Source organism: Maylandia zebra, linkage group LG7 (assembly GCF_041146795.1).
Source record: "Maylandia zebra isolate NMK-2024a linkage group LG7, Mzebra_GT3a, whole genome shotgun sequence".
NCBI classification, from domain to species: domain Eukaryota; kingdom Metazoa; phylum Chordata; class Actinopteri; order Cichliformes; family Cichlidae; genus Maylandia; species Maylandia zebra.
Genome location: NC_135173.1, coordinates 49,370,111 through 49,393,372, shown reverse-complemented (window position 1 = coordinate 49,393,372; position 23,262 = coordinate 49,370,111). Strand labels below are relative to the sequence as shown.

The window sequence follows — 23,262 nt, the reverse complement described above, 5'->3', positions numbered from 1 at the left end:
GGTTTTCAGGCGTTTTCCTACACCAGGCCTGGCAAGTTTGGGAACATTAACATTTTCACATTAATAAATGAAAAACTGGATTTTGTATTTATTCAAGTTACCTCTAATATTACATTTGTTTGATTATTTGAAAATAAAAAAATAAAAAAAAATAAATCAGGAAGAAGGCTAATACTTCTCCATAGCACCACACATGTTAAAATGCATGCATATCTATCCATCTATGCGTATTGCAGATTCACCAGTTTAGTGTACCCTACTGGGACAGGCTCCAGATCCACCTCCGAAACACAACACTAACTCAGATAAGCAGTTAATCGTGGTGTTTTTTCATGCTGAAAAACAAAGATGAATAAAAAAAATAAATACAAACAAAACTCCACGTTGCTTGTGTTGAACACTTTAATTTTTCAAATCTCCATTTTAAGTCAACTCCAAAAATCAAATAAGAGTGCATGAATACTGTCAGAACCTTTCAGATGAACCCAGAACTCATCTCACATAACAGAAAAAAAACTTAACATAAAACATACTGGTCTTAAGTATAACAAATAATAAACAGATTATTTCTGATGCAAAATTATTGTAATTTAATTTTTACTTCATTTTTAACCAATAACAAACAAAATCCTCCCCTCGTACAGCAGCCACCAGCTGATAAAGATCCAGTGTTACAAAGAAAGTAGAACGTGGAAGTGGTGAATAAAATAGTTTTTTTGGAAACTAAAAGGCTTATTGTGCACATTTATCAAAAAAAAAATCTGCAATCAAAACATAGAGAAAGTGGTATGAAGATGGCTTGTTTAATCCTCATCAAAGTTCTGTTGTAAAAGGAAGTTGGCAGCCAAGTTCTCATTCTTCTCACAAGCAAAGTAGGCTTGTATAACAAGTCCCTCTGGAAATCCTAAGGCTTTTAGCTGGAATCAGAGAGTCATAGCTTAAAGTTAGTCAATCAATACGTTAATACATACTCCCCAGTCAGTAATATCCCTTCATTTGACATTTTGTTGAGTAAATGTTACACAAATGTGACATGTAAGGGAAACTGGTTCACATAGATAGTCCACCATGTTTGGTAAAGGAGCCTTGAGCTTTGCAATTATGGAAAATGTGTCATGTGTCATCCATGTGTCGTTCTCCTCACCCTCTCAATGGCCTCCTTCTCCTGTGGTGTGACCTGGATATAGTTCATTTGATTTCCGCTGCCGCCGCCACCTCCTCCTCCTGCTCCACTGCTGCCACCTCCTGGCACTGGCTCTGGGACGGGTTCATTTAACATCTGAATGAACTGCTCTTGGTGGCTGCTGATCTCCTAGTGTGGTAGATAAAAAGAAGACTCCATAGCAATGGAAACTCTCTACTGCAGAAATAAATAATACATTAAAAATAAAGACTACAAACGATAATTTTATAATTAGAAAAAAATAGGTGATTAGGTATAGTAGTTTCCTAGAGTCACAAGACTCGCAAACACCAAGGGTCTAAAGGTTTATTTGCACAAAGCAGCTGGAATCTCATGAATTTGCTGTGCAGTCACACAACTCAACACAACATGAAGCCAGAAAGTTTCACTTCTAAAATAAACAAATTCAAAAAAAATACATATTTTCTGACTTAAAGTCAATTTGTCTGCGCTCCCCTTATAAGTAGTCTCCTCATGGCAGCACTCCACTACTTCCAGCGCTTTTGCTACTACAGCCCGTGTCACAGTTTAGGTGGTTTGAGTTTAATGTTCTTCCTCAGACACCCCTTTATGCTACAGGCTACAGCAGAGCTGTATGTTTATAGTTAGAGACAAATTCATGCCGTAAGCTCTTTGTTGCATTCTTAACTCGATGAACTGACTCAGACCTTGGTCATCCATGGTGAAGTGGTGCAAGTAATCAGATTTGGAGTCCTAGGACGCGTACTAAAAACAGAAACTACTCTGGAAACGGTCCAGAGGTGCCTAAGGAGACAACCTGGAAGGGGAGACAATCACTCTACAATTTGCTCTCAATGTAGAGCAATTTTGATATAATTTTTTTTCTAATCTTATGGTTAAACTTGTTAATATGCCAAGTTAGGAATGAACTGATCTGATATATGGACAGTATATCAGACTATTCCCCACTTGAAAAGCCAGATTAGATATGCTCACAACAGGCTGAAGCAATTCTTCATTTCTGTGTTCCTTGCCAACTGTGAGTCAGCAGCAGTGTAACAGTTGCTGGCAGGAGTGATACTGGCAGCACCGGAAACGTGCTCGTCATCTCCGAGCATGATGTGAGGAGAGCCTTCAAGAGAGTGAACACCAGGAAAGCAGCAGGACCAGACCCCCAGGTCGTATCCTCAGAGACTGCGCATACCAGCTAGCTCTCTTTATCTCAGTGGGTGATCCCCACATGCTTCAAAGAGTCCATCATTGTTCCTGTCCCAAAGAAACCCCACCCTGCTTCTCTCAATGACTATCGCCCTGTAGCCCTCACCTCAGTAGTGATGAAGTGCTTTGAACGCCTGGTCAGAGACTTCATCATTTCTTCACTACCAGACACACTGGACCCACTACAGTTCGCTTACCGTCCAAATCGTTCCACAGACGATGCCATCTCTCATCTCCTCCACACATCACTCACTCACTTGGACACTAGAAGGGGGAATTATGTTAAAATGCTCTTCATAGACTACAGCTCTGCATTTAATACCATAATTCCCTCCACACTCACCACCAAGCTGGAGCATCTGGGACTCAGCTCATCTATGTGTCAGTGGATCTCCAACTTCCTAACTGGCAGACCACAGGCAGTAAGGATGGGCGGACATGTCTCAGCCTCCACCACTCTCAGCACTGGAGCCCCCCAGGGGTGTGTTCTGAGCCCCCTGCTGTACTCTCTGTACACATATGACTGTGTGGCCACTACCAGCTCCACCACCATCATCAAGTTTGCTGACGACACCGTCGTGGTGGGCCTGATCTCTGATAACAACGAGACGGCCTACCTGAAGGAGATTAGGAATCTGGAGAACTGGTGCCAGAGGAACAACCTCCTTCTAAACGTCAGTAAGACAAAGGAGCTGATAGTGGACTTCAGCACTAAGCAGGAGAGGAACTACCAGACCCCCGTCATCAACGAGTGCCCAGTGGAGAGAGTGGACAGCTTCAAATACCTCGGAGTTCACATCACGCAGGACCTGTCATGGTCCTGTCACATCAACACCGTGGTGAAAAAGGCCCGTCAGCGTCTCTACCACCTCAGACGCTTGAGAGACTTCCAACTGCCCTCCAAGGTGCTCAGGAACTTTTACTCGTGCACCATAGAGAGCATCCTGACGGGAAACATCTTAACCTGGTTCGGGAACAGCACCATGCAGGACAGACGAGCTCTACAGAGGGTTGTGCGGTCAGCTGAGCTCACCATCCGCTCTGAGCTCCCTGACCTGCACTCAATCTACAGCAGGCGGTGCTGGACCAAGGCCAGGAAGATCGTGAAGGACCTCAGCCATCCCAACAACAGACTGTTCTCTCTGTTGAGGTCAGGAAAGCGATTCCGCTCCCTGAAGACCAACACAGAGAGACTGAGGAGGAGCTTCTTCCCGCAGGCGATACGGTCTCTCAATCACACCACCACACAGTACTGACCCACACATATGGTTCTTACACACACACTGAACATTCTGGACATTGTTTTCACTTCATCACTTAAAGCATATTTGCACTGCACAAGACATAATGTGGAGTGCACAACTCTGGTCACTATATTCTTCATTTCCAGTTAATACTTGTACAGCTGCTGTTATTGTGTATGTATGTATGTATGTATGTATATATATTTTTTTATTTTTTTATATTACTTCATACATTCTTATATAGTTCTATACTGTGTATTTTGTTGTACAGTTGTTTCATTTTTAACCTTAATTTATATTTTATTCCTTCCTAGTTAAATTTACCCTTTTTAATTTTTCATATTTATTTCCTATCTTATTCATAGCCTTTCCTTTTTTTGTTTTCTTTAGGTCACGAGCAGTTGTCCAAGCATTTCACTACATATCGTACTGTGTACGTGACAAATAAAATTTGAATTTGAATTTTGAATTTGAGTGCTAACAGCATAGCAGAAGCTAACAGCAAAGTGTGAGCAGTTTGAGCAGAGGTATTTCACATCTGCCATAACTGAAAATCTCCAGTCATGGTGCTTTTCAAATTCCCATTATGTAAGCTTGAGGACTCATCTTCTTCAACTTATACGATTTCGGTTTCACGGTAAAGATGTGCACTTGTGATAGTGATTCCCAACTAGCTAAAAGAAAGCAATGCAAATACATACATTTGAACTGAGCAACGCAAAAAAAAATGTTAAAAATACCACTTCACTAAATTAGAATTATTTCATTAAATTATTTGTTGTAACGCTTAAATTCAGTCTGATGCTTCCTCAAATATAAAAGAGTGATTCTCTGAGCCCCTCCTTCAGAGTAAGGGATATAGCTTATCAACTTAACACTGATATCAGGCCTTCCAAAGGGAAGGTGTATTCTATCCAAACTGGAAAAACAGTTAATCTTGCATTGAGTAAGTAGAAGTATGAACTGGTCAAGTGACCTGTTAAGTGAAATGTGACTTTTTAACCCCTTAATTATATTAAATAAGAATTATGTTAAAAGCCTTTACTACATCCATGTTTCCAACAACATTTTTATTTTTTGACACATAAGGCTCTGTCCTGTCACCTGCAGCAGCTCTGGATTTTCCCTGCCGATCTCTTGCAGCAGGGCGGGAAGAAGGGCTGCGTTCTGCTGGATCAGCTGTCGCATCACCTGGAATTGGGGCTGATTTCTTAGGAAGTTCAGTGGATTGCCTACAAGTATGAGTCACACAGCGCAGGCAAAAAATTGAAAGAAAAAAGACACAAAGACAAGGGGGAAAAAAAAAAAAAAAAAAAAAAGAGCCACAGGAAGAAGAACAAAGAAAAACATTTTTTCATTGAAGCTGCAGAACAATATAAGGCCATTTACCTCCCCCAGCACTTGGTGAAGACCTAGTATTGGCAGGAGCACTAGCATTGCCTGCAGGTACAGCTGGAGCTCCACTCGCTGGAGGCGCCGCTGCATCACGACCTGATGCATTACCCTGATTTCTGCTTGGGATACCCTGTGGGGAAAATTGATGACATACACCTGTTTGTTTGCTATGACACAGTTACTGAATATACAATACTCTGTTAAAAATTTCACTGCTCTTACTGTGAGGAGGTATTCCATAGCTCTGTCGGGGTTGTTAAAGCTTGCTCTCAGAGCAGCCACCACCTGCTCCCTCTCGTAACCCATGAGCATCATCTCATTCACCATGGCATCATATGAAGAGCCTGTCACTGTACGGATACAAACACAAAGACGGAACATTTCGTTATTACAAACTGAAAGTCAAGTTTTGCTTTCTGACATTTAGTACGTCATCAGCCACTTCTAGAAGAATGTAGTAAACTTAGGAACTTCTGCTCAATGGTGCAACATTGTAATGACCCAATATCTGCATATATGTTCGGTTTCAACAGGGACATGGGCTGTGCGATACAGAGATGGACCGATCCGATATTACGTATCGGTATCGGTCCGATACTGACCTAAATTACTGGATCGGATATCGGAGAAAAATAAAAAATGTAATCCGATCCATTAAATATCACGAAAGCACCTCACAAAACTTGCAACACGCCGTAACTCGCGTCAGAACGTTAGCACGTCGGAGCAGTATGCATCACGTGATAGAGCGGCTGTGGCATGCGGGACCTGTCGGTGGTCTGGATAGCATGTGGAGCTTCGCTAGCAACCCGGCATTTCATCTCCGACAAAGTTATCCCGAGAGAAGTAAAGCAAGTGTGTAAGTCCATCTCTGAATGTTTGTAAAGCATTCCTGCGTTAAGCTTAACAAGCGACTGCCTCTCCTGCTGCTACTTCAATCATGAAACTGCTTAATGATCAGCTGATCGGCTTTTCTGTCGCGAGTCCGTGTCTCTAGTTTGCTTTTGGCCCACTTTGCACCAGAAAGAGGAAACCAGCAGCTGAGCAACAGCAGCACGTTTAAGCTTGATCAGCTGTTGTTAGAATGTATTTAATATTACTTTCTACTCCAGGATCTTTTTCTACGTAGCTGACGCTGGTAACTGTGCAGGGGTGGATCTAGCAAAGTTTAGCCAGGGGGGCCGATAGGGCATTAACAGGGAAAAGGGGGCACAAAGACATACTTTTCTTTCTTATTCTCATTTAAAATGTCTAGCTTTTAATAAATAATTATCTGACACCCAAAGTTTTAATTTGATGCAAAATGTATAGAAGTCCATTACTGTATATAGTAACTATTAAGTCTAATATATATACCCTAGTAAGCTATAGTACTTTTTCCTTTGGGAAGGTACCATCTGTGCAGTCTGCAATTTTGTTGAAGAAAGATGTTGAATCTATTTAATATTTCTTGAAAAATAATTGATTTCTGTGCATTTTTTTTTTCACACTTCATCAAATTAAGGTTGATTACGTCGATTAAGCATCATGAGGTGGAGCGTGAGGGGTGGTTCCCTATTTTTTATTTATTTATTTTTGTTGTTGCTGGGAGTTGGAACCCTATTAGTTAGGTTGCTTAATATTTATGCTAAGTACTCTTTAAAATACCAGAATAGGGAGGATGGTGTAGGTTTAAGTTTATTAGATTGATCAGTATTGCTGAACTATGAAATATTTTTTTTTGCATACAGGTATAACAGAATAGCTTTAGTGTAGTTGTTGTTTTAAACTTGAGTATGAACTTATACAAAATGCAGCAAGATATTTAAAAAACAGTTTTGTTGATTAAAAAACACTATATCGGATTCATATCGGTATCGGCAGATATCCAAATTTATGATATCGGTATCGGTATCGGACATAAAAAAGTGGTATCGTGCCATCTCTAGTGCGATATGACCAAAATCTCATATCCTGATATAAGACATCTATCGATAACGATATTAAAAAAAATAAAATAAAAAAAAATAAAAAATTAACATTTTAAATTCTGTGAATCTCGGGCAGCTCGACTTGCGTGAAGTGTTTCCAGCTGCGCGTCATGTAGCTGGAGTCGAGTGTTTTAACCGATGCATGAAACGATACATTTTTAGACATAAGTTGTAACAGCCGCTATTTTCTTTGTGAATATTTATTGCACGGCGTGCTGCGGGGAAAAGCCCGTTCCAACGTTTGAGTCTAGGGTTTATTTTTTAGCACCTGGCGGCTCTTTTTTGCTTCTCATCCGTAAACACTGCATACTCTTTCATGTGAATTAGTTTATTTTGAAAAGTCTCAACAGTATCTTGAACTTTATTGTGAAAGCTTTATGTGGAAAATAAAAAAGCGGACACGCGATGGTTTTACCGTTGTTGTTGCTAACGACAACGCATAAAAACAGGCGCTTGTCCGTCCGTAGTGTGGTTATATTAAATATAAGAGAAAGAGAAAACTTTAAGAAATTAATATAGCCACTACAGTGACCATCAAAACGATGAAAAATTATTGCCGTAAATGGTTTATTTTGTGACACCACGAAACAAACGATAGCGTAAAAGGAAATGATAGACGTTTTTATACAGTCATCCGATATATATTGTTATATCAAACAGCCCTACTTTAGCCATTATAAAAGCTTTCCCCTCAAATACAACAACAAGAAAAAATAGAAATCCAACAACAATAGAACGCAATAGAATACTAAACCTCACAAAAACAAGCTTACCTAGATTTGAAACTGCTTCACTGATTAAGTTTGTTGAATCTCCAGAGCGTCTGTAACAGAAGGAGACCTTGGATTAGGTTTAAAAGTTGTTTCTCAAAGCCACACACTGAACAGTTAAAGAGAAGCATCAGCCCGTCTTTACCCGACAGAAGTGGAAGATGCTTCAGTTGTTGAAGGCTGGCTCTCCTCTGGTTTGTCGTCTGTAGAAGATTGCTCTGCTGGTTTGTCTGAAGTGGATGATGAATCAGACTGTGCAGCTGGAGCTGTAGTGCTGGGAGCAGGCACTGCTGTTGAACGCTGTGAGGCAGCGGGGGCTTTTTTAGGCTGCAAAACAAATTTGTAGTTTTTTTTTTTTTCCTCTTTTAGTTGTAATCAAAATGGTAAATTTGGGCTGTATTTTACTTAAGGCTGCTCTCTGCTGGATCAGCTGTCGCATCACATGGAATTTGGGACTGATTCCTTAGGAAGCTCAGTGGGCTGCTATGGGTCAGACAGTGTGAGCAACAAAAAGACAGCCTCAGGAAATATCCAGCCAAAGACAAGGATTTGCTCACTGAACGATTGCTCTAAGGTTGTAGCCGATTATGTGACTATGTGAATCCTTAGAAGGCCCAAAACTTCACTATTGATGTAGGTATTTGGGACAGCCCTCATTTTTTAATACCATAAACCTATAGCTTCTAGATACATAAGCAACAATTTTGGCACTGCAGTCGCTCCTCTCTCATAATCAGCATTTTACCTCATGGATCTTAAACTTGGAACTACACCATTCTCCAAAGTATAAAACTGTAAAAGCACCTGCTCATACCCAAAACAACAACATGTTTTAAATACACAAAGACATTGCCTTCATTTTCTGTGGCTTACAACTCAGCCTCAAACATGAATCAGAGCCCAAGTAATTGTGCTACTTTTACATTACTCATCATTAGGAGAAACTGATTTTCATTACCTTTGTTGGGCCTACTTTTGCTCTGGACTGTGCAATCTATTTCAGTTGTGGCGGCTGTATTCCTCAGGACTCCAGTGTGAAGTTTGTGAAGTGATGTAGAAGAGGGGGTTCTGATATTTTGGGCAATATTTGGCTTCTTATTATCAGTATTTTTTCTAGACTACTCTGCACTGCTGAGCAAATAAGATTAGAGGCCTACAGACACACAGTGTAAACTGCACATTCTCTGCGAAACAGGGAGCACAGGAGTGGAGAGAGAAAGAGTACAGTAGCTCACATGAAAGTGCAGATAAAAGAGCCAATTAACAAATTAAAACTTTTTGTTTTTGTTTTATGTTTTTCTGCACTTTATTTTTTAATCTATTTTAAGTTTGGTTGGAGAGTTTACAAACTTATTGAAGGCTACAATCAGCCTATTTCTTATAGACACATTTTCACAGGCAGGGGACCATTGTGTAGCACAATAGAGTTAAAAAACAAACAAACAAAAAACAACCCCCCCCCCCCCAAAAAAAAAATTTAAAAAAAATTTAAAAAAAAAAAATCGTAAAAAAGTAATTCTTGTACGTTTTGAGGATAATCCCTGCTTGGAACAACTAATTTTCCATGCAGTGGAATAGACAGCAGAGCTAAACAGTGACCTTCTATCCATACTGTACTGATCATGCTGTGAGCACTCGTTCCTGTGCAGAAGAGGATATTTAATAGCAGACAAGTGGTTGGAAATGCCGAATCATAGTCGAGTATGAGCTTGTACTCATAATATGCAAGGACATGGCGTTCTACAGAAACATCACAAGATGTGCTTGACAAAGAACACCTGCAATTTACTAAAACTATTCCTAATTCCCAAACCTTTGTCACCATGACGACCACAAAGTTCTTCTCGTCGATTTTGTATTCTTTGAGCGGTGAGTCATCACTGAGGATTTTTCCTGTAACACAAAAAAAAAAAGTCAAAACTTCAGGGCATTCCCTCCCTTAACCTCAACAACAGATAATATCAAACTATGTCAGTAAACAGATGAATCATCTGAATTTATCACCACAACTTGTTCTTCATGATATGATTTGCTACACGGCTTTTGTTTTGTACTTTATGTATGTCGGAGAATTTTTTAGCAGGTCAAGCAAAACCCTGAGGTCTAAATGGCAATACAGTATTGTTATATAGACAAAGCTTCTAAAGTACAATGAGCCCCCGATGGTTTTCAAAAACACAAAAGCTCAGCTGTGTCACTTAAGTTTGAGGGAGACAAAAATCTATATTTTTAATGCAGCTTTTCCCTCTATTGCACTTTTTGAAATATAGACACTAGCAAAAATTATTTAAACAAAGGAAAATTAGCATTTGTGGTGACTTCAATTGCAACAGGTTCCCTGAATATACTTGATTAAGGACTGAGTCACATAGCCCTAGAGCCTAGTCAGCCCAACAAAGGGTTGGCCAGTAACCCTGGAAACCCTTTGAAGGCTAGGAAAAAAATATGTATTCATTCACTGGTTGACGAGCGGTTGTTGGAGGTTGCTGACTGCACCCTCATTATTCTTTTGTTTGCTAGCCGACTATCATGGTCGCCAAAAGCTCACATGGAAGATACCAAGTTGTCCGCAAACACTCGATTGTGCAACGCAAGTTAGAAACAGAACATTCACCTTCAAAGTAAAAGCAGTGCTTTATTGCAACTCCAATGTGTTTCAAAAGACACAACCTTTAGTTTGAAGATGAATGTTTTGTTTACAGTTCGCACAGCTTCTTTAACACACAGCTTGTACATCAAGTGTATTTGCAGACAAGTTGTTGTCTTCCATATTAACTACAAGCAAACGCAGCAGTCTGCTAAGACATGACTGATGTAAAGACCAGGTTACAGATGTGTTCACGCACACTGGAGATGTGTGAGTTAATCCTATTATAGTATTTACAAGCCCATTTGAAGGTTGTCTAGAGGACTTGATTTCACATGAGTAGTTGCCTGGGGGTCTACGTATAGCAGAAGTACAGGCCCTCTACGACTCAATTCAAAATGCCAACATTGATGCTAAGGGCAATTTCCCTCCACGAGTTGTTGCACGTGTGACCGTCTTTGCATTATTTCAAAGGGGAATTGTACAGATGTGGGTACCATGGATGGATAAATTGGTTCTTAACAAAATGGATAAATTTAGTGTTCATTCTGCCCTGGTCGCCTTGCGATGCTGTGATTGCCCAACTGTTTTTGACGATTTGCTAATCACCAGACACAGTCAGGCATGTAGACATCCGCACAGACCCTCAACTCTCACTCACAGTGTGACAATGAAACGTCATGAGGACCTGAGCGAACCCTGAGACTATAATCAACGCTTTAGTGTCTAAAGTTCAAAGGTTTTAAGATAAGATAAGATAACCTTTATTAGTCCCACACGTGGGAAACCTAAAAAAAGCCCTAGCCTACAACTCAAAAATACACATAAAAAAATCAGCTCCTGCATATATAGCAACACTACTGAGACCTTATAACAGCTGTCAACCTCTTCGATAATCTGATCAGGGTCTTTTAACAGTTCCCCGCCCTCATTTTAAATCTCAAGGTGATCATACTTTTGAGGCTGTAGCTCCTAAATTCTGGACCAGTGTAGTTTAAACGACTGTTAGTGTTTTCTTAAATGTTCACTCATGTTTCATTATGCGTTTATTGGAGTTGTGTGTATGTAGGACTGAATGTAAGCCAATGTTGGCATGTTTGACGCTTTTCTTTAATGTGTGATTTTATCCAAACTTTGAAGCACTTTGTAACTGTGTGCTTAAAAAGGGCTAAAAGAATAAAGTAATTTTAAAAAAATTAATATTTCCTTGAAGAAAGAAAGAAGTTAAGAAGATACAAGAGCATATAACATACCAGCATAAATCAGTTTCTGTCCGGCAACTGAAAAGATTTCCTTCCCCTTTTCCTGCTCAATCCTCTCTTTCAATGTCCTCACCTGTGAAATAAACATGCATTTTTACTTCATATTTTCATCCCTTACCAACAAAACCATTAAGATGTTTTACTGGCACCATTTTGTCCAGCCCTGCAACGCTAACAGGAGTAAAAGTCCAAAGTGTGACCCAACTGTGTCAGCTGTGTCATCGGTGATTATGCAAAACCATACATTTAAAAGCAGTGCAACTATAATCTGGCGACTAATATGCATACAAGCACGTCGAAAGTAAAAGTAAAGTGTCTGCACTAAAGTTAATCATATTAGAATGAGATGTAATGAGATGTGCTGTAGCCAGCCGGCCTTCAGTAGCCGACGGTTAAAGCTAACGCTAGCTCAAAGATTTATATCTTTGCCCAAAGACAAAAGGGAGTTTATACAAGCTTAATAACAAGTACAGCATGTTTTAATTACTTTAAATAACACTACTTTCTCTAAATGGCACCAATGTTTTCTTGTTTTACCTTAACCCAAATGTTCCAATTACAATAAGTTTTACAAGCTAACATAAAAAGACTGAGAAACACTAAAATGGTAAGGTTCAAGCTAACCTGTCAACCCCACCCCGCCCCCCGTAACACTCACATTTGGAGCCTTAAGTGGGCTACGGCTAAATGCTGAAAACAAAAACAATTTCCTGATTGGTTTTTAAAAATAATGCGCATCTGCATTAAGCCGAACTTCTAATGCACGTCAGACGCATCCAAAAAGAATCTTACGTTATAACCCAGACTTGCCTATAAAACGCCAAAACTGGAAATGGTCAAAACAAATCATGTCGATTTCAGGACATACTCAACTCCCATTCCACTCCCCTGTCACAAAATGCATGATTATTAACTCTCACCGTCTCCTCTTCATCGATGTCGATTTTGAAAGTCTGCTGCTGTAAGGTCTTCAAAGTTATTAGCATTTTGTCGGTGGAGTTTTATTATTCCTGCGTCCGGTTTAAACGCTTTAAATCCAACTTGCACGAGTCTTTACTGTTTTCGTTAAATCATCGTAAACTGTCAGCCGCCATGACGTATCGCTTTTCTTCTTCTATGTTAAATACTTGACGGACAGCGCTCCTGCTGGATTGCTTCGGTACTGCAGTAAATTGAGCATTGGTCACAATGCTCAGGTGTGCTCGTTGATGAGTTTTCCAACACGCTTGATTCCAATGAAGTATTACAATGCAGAAACACTGCGAGCTGATTAACTGAAGGCACACAAGTATAATCGGCAAAATGACGCAGAAAAACTTAAGTAAGCCAAGAGTCTTGTGGATTATAATTTCAATAACATGCAAAAACATATTTTATAAGCTGATGTTTTATGGCTATTTATAATACCTGCAAATCCAGCATTAACTGGAGATGAATGTGAATTAACAGAAAACAGAAATTCTCCAGTACAGTTAAGCACATTACTTAAGAACATTTTTACTGCTCATCATTCATTTTGTTTCATGTGATGCATAAGGGCATACACATAAAAAGCCACTCCCCCAGCTACTAGTCCCCAGGTGAGCTTGCAAACTTTCCTTTCTTTTCTACTCATTTATTTGTAATACAGTACAGGGTAAGGTACTGCGCAAAAGTCCAGAGTCACCTGTCATTAGTTTATATTTTGCTTCGAAAGAGCCAGACTTTCTTGTACTTTTTCAAAGTGGTCTTGAGCAGGTCTTGGCTTTCTGAAGGTCATTTAAAGTTTTTCTTTGGACAATGGCTGCTTTTTCACTCATGTTCAGTCCTTTTACGTGACCATTTTCAGGGAAATGTTTGCTTGTTTGTTTCTTGAACCACTTAACTTACGTATGACTCACTAACCACAATAAAACACTTAACTCGAGCGATGAACACAGTGTCTTTCTACACATAACAGACATCTTGGCAAATTGTATTAAATTGTATCTTTAGGCACTTTATTACTAGCAGCCTGTCACAAAAGCACATCATTTGTTCCCATTTCTTTAGTTGAATCTACAAAAAATGCCAAAGATAACACAGTTTGAAAGGCATGAAATAATATTTCTGTACCAATGAGATGAGTCCCAAAGATCTATGAGCTGAAAACTTGGCATATCTCAGCATGCTGTGCACTGTGTCCTTAAAGATTTTGATGAAACTAGACAAGTGGAGGAAGAAAAAACAAACATACCCCCCCCCCCCCCCCCCCCCCCCCCCACACACACACACACACACACACACACACATCAGCAGATGAACAGTATCTGAAAGTCATGTTCCTAAGAAATAGGAAGTAAAAATCATAGGTCTGACACAGGTCTGATAGCTGTTGATCCATCTACTGCTCACTGAAGCCTCATCAGGAAAGAGGGAGAAAAGACTGGACCGAACTGAAAATCAGCTGCAACAGAATATAGGAGAGAGTATCTACAACCATCTGTCAAAATTGATGAATTGAATGTGAACACAGATAAGCACCACCAGATTTTGATCCACTGTGCAATACCATCTGGAAAGCATTCATTCAGCAGGCTTCATTTTTCAGCATGACTATGATCAAAGAAGAGCTTTGAGTGTTCTTCAAGAAGCCGGGAGAACGATTCCTGAAGGCTACTTCAAGAAAGCCTGCCTAAGTTCTGGCTTTGTTGAAGAAAGAGGCAGTCATACCAAATATTGACTTTCAAGGTTTTATTTTACAAACTCAGTTTTCGTCTCATATACTTTACTGCTGGTTATGTCTGCATATGTTTCAATAAATTGCTGCATTTATTTCCCATTTTCCTTGTAAAATATGAATATAAATGAGGGATAGTTCAATAGACACAAAAACAATTTTCAGTGCAATAGTGTTAACAGCTCTTTTTTCATGGTATGCATTTTGCCTTGTCAACACAGGACAAACACATGAAATTAAAATAGTAACAAACTAAGTAACCAAGTAAGCCATTATAACAAGTCAAAAAGGCCTATATCTTCAATTTAATCCTTCAAAGGTCATTGTAGCCTGTTGCATACACTCGTATTCTACAGTACTAACCTCTTCAAATTAGATGCAAATTGTTTTCAAAGCAGGGACAGCATCATCTGAGCAGATGCGAAGGCTTGCAGTATGTAACCACTGACATGCAATGCATTACTTGAATGTTTTTGCTGCTTGTTCATTACATTTGTCTCAAGACTGACGTTTTAGGAAAAACTCTCTCTCCTTAGTAAACATGAGCTGGCAGTTTATTCCGTTATCAACCTTTCAACAATCCCAGGTCCTTCTGGCATGCATAGAGGAATTTCAATATCACCCATCCAGCACTCAGCATTCAGAGGTTTTATTGGCTTCTATCGTCCAGCTGCCCAGCCCTGACTTTAAACAGGACTGTTGAGTGCAAAGATGATATGCTGGAGGCCGATGGGGTCTCTTCCCCAGGTCATTTCGCCCTTATTCTTATATCGCTCCCTCTTACCTGCAATGACTGTTTGTATGACTCTGTCTGTCCTTATCTACCACTCCTCTCAACTGCCTTTGTCCTTCTGCCTTCCTTGTATCCTGCCTTCCCCTCCTCTTTCTCTCCACTCAATCCTCTCCCTCTATCATCCAGTTATTACGACGGGGGCAGTGCCCTCGCCTGCCTTGGCCCGAGCGCTCATCAGGCATTCCTTATGTTGCTCCACTCAGCAGCGGCCGCACGAGAAACAATAGTGTCCTCCTTTCCCCTCTCCCACTGTGGCTGTGACTCTTGCTCCTGTCTCCAGGGGTCGTCAGTCTGCCGTCAGCCCCCCTCTGAAGTGAAGAGCCACAGAGATTACAGTCTGATCCCTGGTGACTTCAAGATATTTTTAAGAGATGATGTTAGACATGTGAAATCAAGACGTTGCAGGCAGGAGAGGAAATGCGGCAAAATAAAGGCTTTCTGGAGGAAGACAGTGATAATGGAGTAGTCAGAGTGGTGCCTCTTGGTCCAGCGTAATGGTGAGAAAATGAGGAGCTCGTGGAACATGAAAGCGTAGCTAAATGTACCTTTGGTGTCGGTGACTTGTGACATCCAGAGCTGCAGCATTTCATGCATGTGCAATAAACAGACACAAGGACTCACACAAGTACACAACAGACACAACTGGTATTTGCAGGAATCTGTGGTTTTGGTCAGCGGAGCTGTTGGAGGGTGTGGAGTGGTGTAGAGACACAGAGAGAGAGAGAGAGAGAGAGAGAGGGGTGGAACACAGACTGAAGGCCACTGAGATGCCTTCTCAGCCCAAAGCTATTTCCTGTGAAAAAGGTGTAGGCACTGTTATTGGCTGGTACTGGGGAGATGTGTTACACTGGAAATCCAAAACATTGCTGAGTACATTGCTCTAAAGTTAAGTGCCAACCATTAAAGTTTTACAAAGTACAGAATATAACTGGAATCATAATTCACCAGATGTGTGAACAAAGAATCCAAACACAGTCTTCCATCTGAGCAAGTGAAATGTCTACTGCTGGTGGTTTCCGGATCTGGGTGGTGGCTGGTACCGTCAGATAAAGCCAACACGCAGTGTAAGCTAAAATGCACACAGTGATGATGCTGACATAGCCACTGCATTTTTTAAACAATCTTCACTATTTCAGTGCAGCATGTACTGTAGTTGTGCCAAGTTTTGCTAATTATCCCTAAGCACACAGCCGGGGCTGATGGCAGCATGCAGCCTATTACAATAAATCCTGTGCAAAAAATAAAATAAGGAGGAAAAGAATGCTAGATCAGCAACACCAAAAAGGGCTGGAAAAGCACAGGAGACAAGTGAAGTGGGATGATCGCAGAATTCTTTCTTTGGTTAACTAAAAAGACTTCATGAAACCAAGATGGACATGCCCTTGAATGATGGGAAGAGGAAAAGTATGGAGGAAGAGTGAAATGCTTATGATCCAAAGCATATTACATTATCTGTCAAACATGTTGGAGGCAATATTGTGGCATAGGCACTCTGGCAGCCAACAAAAGTGGGTCACTCGTGTTTACTAATGATGTGAAAGCTGATAGAAACAGCAAGATGAACTCTGAAGTGTACAGGGCTAGGCTCTGCTAGGTTCAAATGAATGCTGCAAAACTGATCAGACAACACTTCACAGTGTAAGTGAAGGATGACCCAAGGCAAGCTGCAAAAGCAACCCGAGAGTTTCCCAAGGCAAAGAAATGGGATATTCTTCAATGGCTGAGTCAGTCACCTGATCTCAACCCAACAGAGCAGCTTTTTAGTTTCTGGAGACAACGATTGCAGGATGTCCCACATACAAGCAGCAACTTCAGGGATTTTGGTGTCCATAGGTTCTAGAATTCAGGCAGGTTGAGAAGGATTCTCAACCAAGTAATAAATATTCAGATTGTTTTTGGAGCTTTTTGTTTTTTCCAATTACTTTTGAGCATCTGAAAATGGGGGACTATATAAATGATAATAACAGTTAATGAAAAACCTTCGTAAAACCTTCCCATGAATTAAAGCTGAAGGTCTGCACTTCAGTCACTTTAACACCTTTAAATCAAAATAGTTGAAGGAGACTGTATTAGGGAAACAAAATTTTCTTTGTAGTTCCTTTGGATTCACTTAATCCCTATTGTCCATTTGCATACTTACTTTAAACTTTAATAAAGAAAGCACAATTCTCTGATTTAAATAGCTCCAAAAAACATTATCAAACATATCAAGTCAAATGTACAAAACTAATAAAGTTGTTTTTAGTTCAAGTTCCACAGCTCTGTATTTTAACTAAACCTTTGTGCTAAGCAAGGAAAATTGGAAAAAATAGAAAAAACCCAACAATTAACTGTTATCTGATAACTTTATTATCAAGTTAAAAAAAGACAATGAATTACAATATTTACAGAATATCCAGAGATAAATGGAATAAAATTGTAAACAATCATTCTAGGCAACATCACAACCCACCATCAGGTAATCAGATTTATATGGGGAAAGGCAAGAAGGAGAGATTCTAGTGTCAAACTATGGAGACAACAGTCTGAAAGGAGAAATGCATTGGAAACAAACTAAACATATATACAAGTATCCAGTGTGTTGTCAGCAGGGGCGTAACTTTGGGTAAACTGGGAACATTACAGTCTAGAGACTGCACACAGTGAGGGATTCATAGTCCTTCTCTATTAAAATGATCACAGAACAACAAACAATTTTGGGTCGACAGCTTCATCACCCACATTGTCCCAGATTATCATCTGGTTTAACCCTGGGATTTCAAGCTGGGTAACAAGCTGCCTTACAAAGCTTATTTCTACAACAACTATTTTCAAAGAGTTTTGCTTTCAAGAAAAAAAGGATACAAGCTGGTTCAGTAAAACAGAAAAAAAGGGCTTTGAGATTCAGCACCAACTCAACTGGTTTGAGGGTATTAGAAGGACCGGGGAGTCCGACTCTCAGAGTGCCACCTATGGTACTGTTGAGTGGGTAGACGATGGAAGGGTACACTTGGAGAACATGAGCTGGTGCCCCTACTTGCCATGGACAGAAGATAACGGTGTGTCAGATTTGGGCTTGGACAAGAATAAGCTAAATCTTAGAGCAGGTCAAGAGGCTCACTAGGAACTGGAATCCAGATGTTGATGATGGTCAAGCCCAGAAATAGAACAGTTTAGGTAAATGCTCCCAAAGCAAACTATTCTTTACTTGTCTCTTCCTCAACAGTAAAAGCCCTGGCCATCAATCAGTAGAGAATTGCATTAATTTCCTTTATGTTTACTATTGTACAACCACACTGTGCTTCCTATCTGCTCATTCCCATTACGATACAAAATAGGGATGCATTTCCATTGGAACCAGACATTGCACAACAGGATAATAATGTTCGATTGGGGACTCAAAGCCCCCCAAGGGTTAGCTATGATCTTTAGATTTATTTTTTTCCCTTTAAAAAAAAAAAAAAAAAAAAAAAAAGAGTCAACACTTAAAGAAAAAAAAGGGTTAAGTTATCCTTTCTGAAACACCACAGTTCAAAACACTTAACGAGTAGTTTTGTTGTCTATACATGGCTGCAAACATGTACTTCGTCCAAGTTCAACCCATAGAACAAGTCTATGGTTCAAACCCAGATTTGCCATTTCCATCAACAGTTCAATGCTTATGAAAGCCGATTCCAGCAGCAAACACATCAGGCGTGGTAAATATTTTGGTACCAAGAACACATTGCTTTATTACGTGTTCCTCTTAACATTGGAGTTATTAGCCATTCTTTTTTTCCCTCTCCAGACTGTTTAATTGTTCTTGCTGGTCTTATTGGAGTTGGATGCAAATTTGACTTCATTGCTATTCACTTCTCATAAGGCTTATGGGCATTCAAGCAGCAGCTTCCAACAAATACAATCTCTGCCTTTTGTCAATATTAACAATTATATAACAGCTTTGTCTAACAAGAAGCACACAAATGCAGACTATGACAGGTGCGTCAAAACAGAAAAAAAAAAAATTCCAGAGGTCTTTAAGATCAGGGAATTTGAGACCTTTAAAAACAGTGAATCTTTAACATTGTCTCATATTTTTCCTATAGATTTTTCCTATACACGTAGAAACAAATGTTTTCAGAGCTTCCTGCTCAGGTTACACTTGTCTTTTCATTGTATTTTTTTAAAACTGGGCCGGAGACTATAGCAAAACAGGGCCATTCCCTTAGCCTCAGCCATGTGTTTCTGAAGAGACATTTCAAAGCCTATGTTTGAATGCTCAACGCAAGCACATACAAATACAGTAGAGCAACCTTTCCATAATCTAATCAACAGAGGTGACAGTGAAAGGTCCAGACATTTTTCAAAGAAACAAAGAAGGCTGCAAACATACTTAGTTTAGCCCGGGATATCATTTGTGGTGCGAAAACATGAAACAAACACTCAAAAATAATCAAAAGCAGCTTTTCCTTCTATATACACACCATCCTCCTTATCGAACTCTCAATAATGTGAGCATAACTAATTAAATCCCATGTGCTTACAGTGGATCGGGGAGGTCAAAAGAAATAAAATGCACTATATAGTTGAGTGACTAAAACTATATCTGGCGGATTAGATTAGAATAGGTTTTTTTTGGTAATCTGGTTACGCTAAAAGTCTCAATATCTTTGCGCTACATGATAAATCACATTTTACTTTTCTGGTACTTGCTCTGTGCAATTACAATAAAGATAAATTTAACTCGATCTGATCTGATCTTAATTATTGCCAATAAGGCACACATTGGAATAGATTCATATAGAGCAAATTCTTGCGGAAAAACACACAACTTTAACTTGAAATTTTAGAGGGACGTTTGGTGTTTTCCTTATTACTGTTAAAGCAATCAAAAGCCATATAGCGGCCGTAAGGGGAGCTGCATTTTAAGGCACTTGTGCACTGGTTTTGAAACACAGCTGTGGTGGGTTGACACTTGGCGTGGTCCGATCCCCCGTGCACAGTGTAATCCAGTGAACCAGACCACTCCAATACGGTTAGAACCTCCTGATCTCGGCGGAGGCGTGGACTCTTACTCCTCCGCAGAGGACGAGGAGAGAGCGGGATTTCAGGCACACCTGATTACACATTTTGCATTGAAAAGACAAGTGTAATCTTTGTCTCTCAGAAAAGTTGCCATTGATCGTAAAACTGGTAGTTGCAATCCAGGCTAATCCTTAACGGACACAGGTAAGGTCATGACACATTAAACAAATCACTAGGTCAATCCATGTTAAAGTCACTTCCACCTCACAATCAGCCTTTTTTGGTATAATAACTTCAGTATATTCAATGAAGCAATGCAAAATCGTGGTGAATGACAAATGGAGTGGTACTTATACATTGCTTTTCTTTTTTACCTTCATGCTATGGAAATCAATTTAAGTAATAATGATAACTTTATTCTTCTGTAAAGATCCTTCTGTCCCTTACAGGTTATGGGGGTTCAAAAAGGCTAGAATATGAAATAGAAAGTGGCAATAGTAACCATCGTGTACTTGGGGAGGCTGTAACTCGGAAGAATTTCAAAGTATGAAGGTAAAATGTTCCACGGTTTCATTTAATATTCTAAAATTATTGGACCAAAAAAAACAATAAATCAGCTGGCTGTGGAGAGGCGTTGTGGGATCTGCTGAGGGCAAAGGAAAACCCGGACTACACTCAACATAATATCTTACAGGAGATTAAAGCCGATCCCATTATTTCTATGATTTTCACAGTGAATTTCTGGACAATAAAACCCCCCCCCCCCAAAAAAAACAAAAGGAGTAGAAGTAAAATGCAAAGGGTGCCACAGGCCAAAGATTTATACATAGTATAATACTAAAGGGACCAAAAATTATAGCAATTCCGATCAAACGTTGGGGCAATTTGCAGAGGGAGAGAACAAGATTTGTGATTTTACTCAATTACATAAGGTGCCACTATTTCTCCAAAAATACTTCCACACACTTCACTAAAAAAACAAAACAAACAAACCTCTGAAATTTTGATAAAATATAAGAAAAGCTTGGTCTACAGTGGGTCACAGCTGTAAATGCTTTCACGCCTTTTTGTTTTAGGTAAAATTTCAGTACCACTGTGTTGAATCAGCAGGGGAGGAGTGTGAAAGGTGCTTCAAATAATAAAATGCTAAAATTTAGTTTCTCGTTTTGGACAACATTCTCTATAAATAGTGGAGTTTATCTAGGTGGGAACTTTTACTGTGGATTTGACCAGAATGTCAGCAATAAAGAGTTCTGTTCACTATTGGTTACCAATATATTAAAATCTGTCCTAGGGGACCGCCCATTTAAAGAGCTTAGCCGTTTTATGCAGCACAACCTAATACTTATATATGTAACATCTAAAATCTAATAATGCACCAACTCATAAAAACTCTTTTTTTTTTTTGTTTCGACCTTTTGTTTCCTTTGACATCTTATTTACTGATCCCACTACTCGGCGCTGATCCTACCCAATCTTATCACTTCCTAGCACAGCATCTCAAGAGGCCACAATCGCTTCAGCCGAACTGTTGATCCTTTTTGGTGTCAAGCTTTTCTTTGTCTTCCACATACTGGCTTTGACTTGCCAAAGATAGATCAGTGGGGTTCCCGTCCTCTTTTCTGTTGCTGGACAGGTCCAGTCTTGTGTCTGCAAACACAGAGGAGCTGGTGGAAGATGAAGCTGAGGCCTCTATTGCTGAAGTGGTGCTGGTGTCCAGTCGACTGTTGTTAACCATCCTAAAGCCAGAGGAACAATGCACAGAAAAACATCAATGAGTGTGTGAGTTTGCAAAAAATACAGCAATTAAACAAAGTGGTGTGCACCGACAATGACACTAGCAGCAAAAGTGGTAACATATCTCAGTTACACTACAGTCATATTATGGAAAACAGTAGTTTGTGACTGTGGCACAACCAAAATTATTGCGACTGTTTGCAAGGAACTTTGAAATGACTCAAAAGACAAGGCCCCCGTTTGTGACCACTTGCAGTCAGTTGTTGTATTTATAACAATTTTAGTGCATCTAGGTGGTGGTAAACATTCAGACTCCAGCCAGAACACCATAGATTTGACAGATTTGATAATAGAAAATTCAGAGATTCCTCTGCAAATGAGTCTTGATTCCAGTAAGGAAATCCTAGGAAGTTGATTCTGTTCATCTGGAGCCAGAGATTGGTTTTTGATCAGTTATTATACAAATTGTCATGACCATTGAACAATGACCATGTGTCTGATTCACAGAGAGTTGGGGAACGGTCATGAAACTGATCTTGTGGCTCAGTGTTAAGCAGTGGTGCTGGTTTCAGTCGTTATGCAAAAGTACTGTTTGTAAGTTTGGAGAAACTTGCAGTCAACTGAGACTGAAGATGTCACTTGGATAAGTAATGAAAATTTTCTCCCACTGAAAACACTCTATATGAACAGAATTGGCTTCTTGCATTTAGTTACATTCAGACTTTAGCCAGATCCTCAGATTTAATTCAGATATAGCTTCACAAATAGTGACATAGTTGCTGCAAGAAAGCAATTTAACTGCAGACTGAAATAGGTACTAAGCAACGTTTGTCATACAGTATATGAATATTGGCAAACAGTTCATGAGTTGAATTCTGTGCAGATGAACTCAGATTGATTGCAATTTGTAGGCAATATTTCTGCATTCATAAGTTAGATGGCAATTATTTGCAAACAAGACAGGTTGCCTCCCATCCCATCGGTGCAACTGCCTTGAAATCGAAAGTCAGTCTCCACAAACGCATGCAACTGCTCTCCAAGAACAAAAACAATTCAAAGCAATTGCTGGGCAGCTACAGATGTAAGATGAAGAGCTCCAGCAGAACACAGTGAGAGGCAGCCATTTGCTGAGACAGGTTTGGGTTGACCTTAAGTAACATTAACGCTTGAATGCAAACATCTTTGAAAAGGATGCACCTGGTGCTTTACCAAAGTCACGTTTCTCCACAGCTGCACACCAAAGACAAAATATGGAAAAACCTCATTTTCATCAATTCATGTCAACCATGTCAACAAACATCTTAACTCTCGAATGATTTGTCAACTTTTTCCTTAGGTTTTGTATCAGCACAACCTTTCATCAGTTGAACTGAATGCAGATTTTTTTTGTACATAAATGACAGCAGAGAAATGGCTAAAAAGGGCCACAGAGGGCATTTAAAAGTAGGCTGGAAGAGCTGA

General features: G+C 39.7%; 2 protein-coding genes across 5 annotated transcripts in view; both read right to left on the bottom strand.

Moving 5' to 3' along the window:
• Nucleotides 1-388: 388 nt before the first annotated feature.
• On the bottom strand, nt 389-12,730 carry rad23b (RAD23 homolog B, nucleotide excision repair protein). 2 transcript variants are annotated; one of them, XM_004549600.3, is made up of 10 exons: nt 12,511-12,730; nt 11,582-11,663; nt 9,555-9,634; nt 7,887-8,068; nt 7,745-7,794; nt 5,224-5,351; nt 4,996-5,131; nt 4,711-4,838; nt 1,145-1,312; nt 389-917 (listed from the first exon to the last, which is right to left on the bottom strand). In XM_004549600.3, the coding sequence occupies exons 1-10, from the start codon at nt 12,574-12,576 to the stop codon at nt 804-806; spliced, it is 1,134 nt and encodes a 377-aa protein (XP_004549657.1). In that variant the 5' UTR covers nt 12,577-12,730; the 3' UTR covers nt 389-803. The 2 variants fall into 2 exon arrangements, with proteins under 2 accessions (XP_004549657.1, XP_004549658.1); XM_004549601.3 differs by lacking the exon at nt 12,511-12,730 and adding an exon at nt 12,128-12,187.
• Nucleotides 12,731-17,407: 4,677 nt separating this feature from the next.
• Nucleotides 17,408-23,262, bottom strand: part of znf462 (zinc finger protein 462) — a 56,371-nt gene continuing 50,516 nt past the window's right edge. For all 3 annotated transcript variants that reach the window (XM_004549597.3, XM_012918765.5, XM_004549598.4), the window contains exon 13: nt 17,408-21,803. In XM_004549597.3, the coding sequence (XP_004549654.1) occupies nt 21,584-21,803 (220 nt within the window). In that variant the 3' untranslated portion in view covers nt 17,408-21,583. The remainder of the gene's footprint in view (nt 21,804-23,262) is intronic.

Bases quoted from the DNA above. Each gene is read 5' to 3' on its own strand.
- rad23b (XM_004549600.3), bottom strand. From the start codon at position 12,576: ATGCTAATAACTTTGAAGACCTTACAGCAGCAGACTTTCAAAATCGAC. The intron at 9,635-11,581 runs GTATGTTATATG...TTTGTGTTACAG, and splicing joins ACAGAAACTGATTTATGCTG to GAAAAATCCTCAGTGATGAC. The intron at 918-1,144 runs GTGAGGAGAACG...CTCTGATTCCAG, and splicing joins AGAAGGAGGCCATTGAGAGG to CTAAAAGCCTTAGGATTTCC.